The sequence below is a fragment of the Sinocyclocheilus rhinocerous genome, unplaced genomic scaffold (genome assembly GCF_001515625.1).
Source record: "Sinocyclocheilus rhinocerous isolate Xijiao unplaced genomic scaffold, SAMN03320098_v1.1 scaffold723, whole genome shotgun sequence".
Classification (NCBI taxonomy): domain Eukaryota; kingdom Metazoa; phylum Chordata; class Actinopteri; order Cypriniformes; family Cyprinidae; genus Sinocyclocheilus; species Sinocyclocheilus rhinocerous.
In genome coordinates, this window is record NW_015655571.1 from 424,849 (window position 1) to 430,159 (window position 5,311).

Below are 5,311 nucleotides of genomic sequence, written 5' to 3' on the forward strand. Positions count from 1 at the left end.
TTTAAGTCAGACCGTGAACAACTGAAAGCTTCTCTGCGAACTGTGCGTTCATCATTAGTTACTGGACAACTTTCCCATTCACCCCTACTGTAACATTTGGTAGTATAAATCACTCGTACGATCAATCATCAGCCCACGTCTCGCCGCTAGTCAGACACCGCTACGTCACGTAACAGCAACAAAAACATGAACAAACACTGAACGATTGTCTTTTTATTAACTAACATTAACACAGATTAATAAATGTATTGTTCCATGTTTGTTTGTATACCGCGCGCAAGGTTTATGCGCACAGTCGGTATTTAGAAGTGCCCACGATAACAATATCGTGCATATTCATTACCGTGATATATCGCATTACCGAATACCGGCACAAGTCTAGTCTGGCATGTATACTACATCGTTTTGTGTCGGTTTTGAGGTTTCGTGTGGACGCAGATATTTCTTGAAACGAGGAAAAAAAAAGATCGGATAGGGAGAGCTCTGGATTCGTGTGGACGTAGCCTAAAACCAGTGAAAACACAGAACAGACTAGACACCTACATCTGGAGAGCCTTGTGTTCAAATAGCGGATGTGAGCTCCTAGATGTTTTAACGCATTCTGATTCATCAACACAGTTTCGCTGATGATTTATAATAAACCCTAAACCCAGGATAGAGCGGCTGAGTGAATGTGGTCTGGACTGTGTGGATGAGGCTCATTGTGTGAGAGACGCTGTAGAAGGACAGAGTTCCTGCACTGTGATCCACAAACACTCCTATTCTCCTGACATTATCACCATACACTCCTGTTCTCCTGCTGATGGGCTTCACAGGGAGAACAGTCTCTGTCTTATTGTGTGTGAATGTGTAACTGGATTTAGAGCAGCACAAACTCCAGGACTGATCATTAAATCCAAACACACACTCATCACCTCTCTTCCTGCTGGTGCTCTTATATGACACTGATATATACACAACACCACTCCACTCAATCTCCCAGTAACAGCGTCAAATTGTGTCAGAGACGCTGTAGAAGGACAGAGTTCCTGCACTGTGATCCACAAACACTCCTATTCTCCTGACATTATCACCATACACTCCTGTTCTCCTGCTGATGGGCTTCACAGGGAGAACAGTCTCTGTCTTATTGTGTGTGAATGTGTAACTGGATTTAGAGCAGCACAAACTCCAGGACTGATCATTAAATCCAAACACACACTCATCACCCTTCCTGCTGATGCTCTTATATGACACTGATATAAACACCTCAACACCTCTCCACTCAATCTCCCAGTAACAGCGTCCACACACTCTCTCTCTGCACAACACCTGAGACACTTCAAATCTGTCTGGATGATTACGATAAAGCTGCTCTGTGTCAGTGCATGTAATCACTCTGTTCCTCTCAGACAGACAGAGGTATTTATTCACTGAGCTTGTATCCAGTGTGAGCTGATGGGAATCTGCTGAAGAGAAAAAAAATGAAAGAATAAGGAATTATGAATCTGATCTTTTAATGTAGCTGAAACCTTCATGACCTCTGTTTAATATCATCAGTGTCTCAGTACCAGGTATCTATCATTGCATGTAGAATGTGAATACAGGGAGTTTTTATGATTGTTTCCTTAGTGACTTACATTGTAGGAAGTCGTTCCTGGTCCTGGGAACAATGTTGGTGGAAGTGACTGGAAATCAACAGACATGAACAGTGTGATTCTCATGATCCTGCATCCATTCCTAAGACATTTCTAATATGAGGTTCTAAATGATATGAGATGCTGGAGGACTCATTTCTCAGAGCAGGACTATACCTGTGTCTGAGAGCTTCTTGAGCTCCTCTTTGCAGAAATCCTCCAGTTTGTCTCTCAGCTGACGGACAGATTCTCTCACACCATCAAAAGAGAAGAGAGAACTGAAAGGAACGATGGGTTCATCTGTAGATTCAGGAGGTGCTGAGACGGACTTAAATCTCTACAGAGAACAGAAATCAAAACCCATGAGCTCCACACTTCACCCAATAACCTGCATTACTATCAGATTTGTGTGGCTTTTGTTGACTTATCATTAGTAACTCGCCTCAATCCAGCACTTTCACAGTATCTTCTCATATTTATTATATTACATTAGAGCTACAAATTCTAGTAATTGCCACTTACACTATATGTGAAGTTCTAGGAAACAGTTTGGATGATAAAATATCTGCTAAGAACATAAATACCATAAATGTCCATTTAACAGGTCAAGAACATCAATGGTGTCACATTGCAGGATAGATTTGCTCAACAAAAGCAGTATGCTACAAGTAGATTTACCATTATTTATAATTTTCTTAAAACTTCACAAGGACTCTTAGGACACAGTCACATATATACTTCCAAATGCAAATGGCACACTTAGAATCAACTTAATTGATGTAGAAATAACGAAAGAATAGCCAACGCCTGTCCACGGAACAGCTTTTGAGTCAATTGTCCAATTACTTATGGTCCATTGAAAAAGGGGGAGGTACATATTAAAGAGCTGTAATTCCTTAACCTTTCCTCCAATTTTGATGAGAGTAATACACACACACCGTTCAGTTCTTCTTTATCCGGTATTATTTGTGAATGTGACTACGCTACCTCGTGTGTTCTCCTGCCCTGTCTGAATCGACCCCTTGTTGTGGAATAATTAAAGTTTATTGGAAATTCTTCTTCATCGTCGTCTTCGAGCGCTCTTTATTCACACCGTAGTGGGACAATATATACAGTGGTGTGAAAAAGTGTTGGCCCCCTTCCTGATTTCTCATTTAAAACGAAAAAAATTTAATTTGTTCACTCCAAGCAGAATCAGTATTTTTAACATTTCTGTTCCTGCGTTCCTTCTGTATTAACATTCCGAAACCAGTTTGATTAGAAAAAGTACCAGTTAATAGTGTTTTTTTTTTAAATGTAGCCTAGTTTATAATAATAATAATAAAGTACAGCATTTTCTTTATTCAAAAACCTTCAAGTCATAGTGCTACAGTCATCTTTTATAACAACATTTTGTCCAAATTTTGGCCCTATGAAATTAAAGGAAAAAGGAAATGGGTTTAAATAAATTAAAGTAGCTATTTTTTCAAGATATTTTAAAATGTTTGCTGCATGGTTAAATATATGTAATGATATAGGCCAGGGGTGTCCAACCCTGCTCCTGGAGAGCTACCATCCTGCAGATTTAAGCTCTAACCCCAATCAAACACACCTGAACCAGCTAATCAAGGTGTTCAGGGTTGCTTGATAATTACAGACAGGTGTGCTGGAGCAGGGTTGGAACTAAAGTCTGCAGGACGGTAGCTCTCCAGGAGCAGGGTTGGACACCCCTGATATAGGCTATAGCCTAATAATTGTCATAATATCCAGCTGGTGTGCCCTCTTTAGCCACTAGAGAGCACTTCTCCCTTCACGGACATTCTGTTACAAACACCATTTCCCAGACTACATTGCTGTCTCATGTGAGATGATTGTTTGCACCTGCATCCATTTGGATCATTAGGGTCCTGCCTATATAAGCTGTTGCTGCGTCTCAATGTGCCTACTTATACTACGCCCTTAAAGTATGTACTCTTTTGGTGAAGAAAAAGTACACACTTTTGAGTGTGTAGTAGAAGAGTAGGCAAGCTCGTCACACAACTGCGTCTTTAACGGACGCTCTGTCGCATAGATACACGCACCCTGTCACTGTAAACTGTTAACACAGATAACATTAAATAAATATTTTTTACCAGGTTCAATGTTGAATATTAGTAGCTCAAACCCCTTTTTCTAAGCCTCTCTACCTAACCGCCGGTTGTGCACATCCGCCATGTTTGTAGTTTTTTAACGCATTTTATTCATGTTTGTAGTTCTGGACAGAATCCTTCACCAAAGCGCAATGGATTGTGGGCAATATTAGCCATTAGGGTGTGCACGGATCCACACTTCAAAAATCGACCTGAAATAGTAGACCATCCGGGGACTTTTGGCATACTCTTTTCAACATACTATGCTTTAAAACACACTTATTCTAATCTCACATACTATTTAGGATGGATAGTATGAACATTGAGATGCAGGGTGTGTTTGTCACTACCATTGACATTGAGGTTTTACATTGTTACACTGCCTTCTGAGTTCTTTCGGTCTTGTTTATGTTTCATGGTTTTTGGATCTCTTGCCTGGGGCCCATTCTTCGTACCTCGCTTAATTCATCTGAGATGATTTGAAAGTAGTAATGGGAGAAACGAAGCTTTTCGAAGCATTGAATCAATTGAACCAATTGCTTCGAAAAATGATTTGATGTTTCGAAGCACTTGAAAGAGCACATGCTGGCGAAAACGTTGTAAAAGCATCAAGAACTCAGACCAAACCAGAGCCGTAGAGAGACGGCTCTACGGCTCTGTCTGGACCAAACTTACAAAACAAATGGAAATGTCTTTTTAGAAATACCATTTCAAAATATAAATAATAAACACTTAAGTATTGTTAAATATTAGTGCTTGTGTTATGTGTTTTATTTAAGTATAATCAAACCCTTAACACACAATTAACTAAATTAATTATTTAATGCCACTCATTGTAATATGCTCTTTCTCAAATAATCTAGTTCTCCTCCTACTCAATAACCCACAACATCTGGCTCTGAATTCTTTATTTTTATAGTAAAATTTCGTGGGATTTCATGTCACATAGTTAACTGGGCAACCAGAAGTGGTTCATGGGTTCACTTTGAGATCAACACCCCCTAGTGGTGAACCATCGGAGTTTCGAAACAGTGTGACGTAACGAAGCTTCGTTTGCTAAAATCACGTGACCTGGCCGGTTTGATACGCGCTCCGAAACATTGATTTGAAACAAAAGATTCGCAAATGTTTCGACGCTTCGTGAAGCAGTGTTTCGAACACACCCATCACTATTTGAAAGATTACAGATCTTCTAGTCATGATAACTGATCTCTGGCTGCTATAATTGTATTGGAGTCTTACACACATGCTGTACAGATAATGTAAAGTTATTATTTCATCATGAATAAATCTTTCAGTGAGTAAAACTGGCTGTGTCTATAGTATTATTGACTACACAACATTATTATTATTTTCAAATTAATTTTTTAATTATTATTGTAAATTACTGTCCCTGGATCAGTAGGGTACTCTTCTAATAAAGTAGCAGTGGCTGGGACAGATTTTAAGTATCAATTCTGCTTAAAAAGATGCGATCTAATCCTGTCTACATGAAATAAGCTGCTCCCGAGCAGGTTTAAGCTCACGGACCTGTTGCTATGAAGCAACTCCGGGATGAGCTTCGAAGAACCAACCAATCCAAGATCA

The 5,311-nt window shown here is 39.5% G+C and overlaps 1 protein-coding gene across 1 annotated transcript in view; it reads right to left on the reverse strand.

Annotated features, from left to right (window-relative positions):
• Nucleotides 1-609: 609 nt before the first annotated feature.
• The window catches only part of LOC107718506 (tripartite motif-containing protein 16-like), a 10,491-nt gene continuing 5,789 nt past the window's right edge, over nucleotides 610-5,311 (reverse strand). Inside the window, exons 5-8 of the mRNA XM_016525607.1 lie at nucleotides 1,794-1,953; nucleotides 1,620-1,667; nucleotides 997-1,445; nucleotides 610-705 (exon numbers count right to left, since the gene is read on the reverse strand). Of these exons, the coding sequence (XP_016381093.1) occupies nucleotides 610-705; nucleotides 997-1,445; nucleotides 1,620-1,667; nucleotides 1,794-1,953 (753 nt within the window). The remainder of the gene's footprint in view (nucleotides 706-996; nucleotides 1,446-1,619; nucleotides 1,668-1,793; nucleotides 1,954-5,311) is intronic.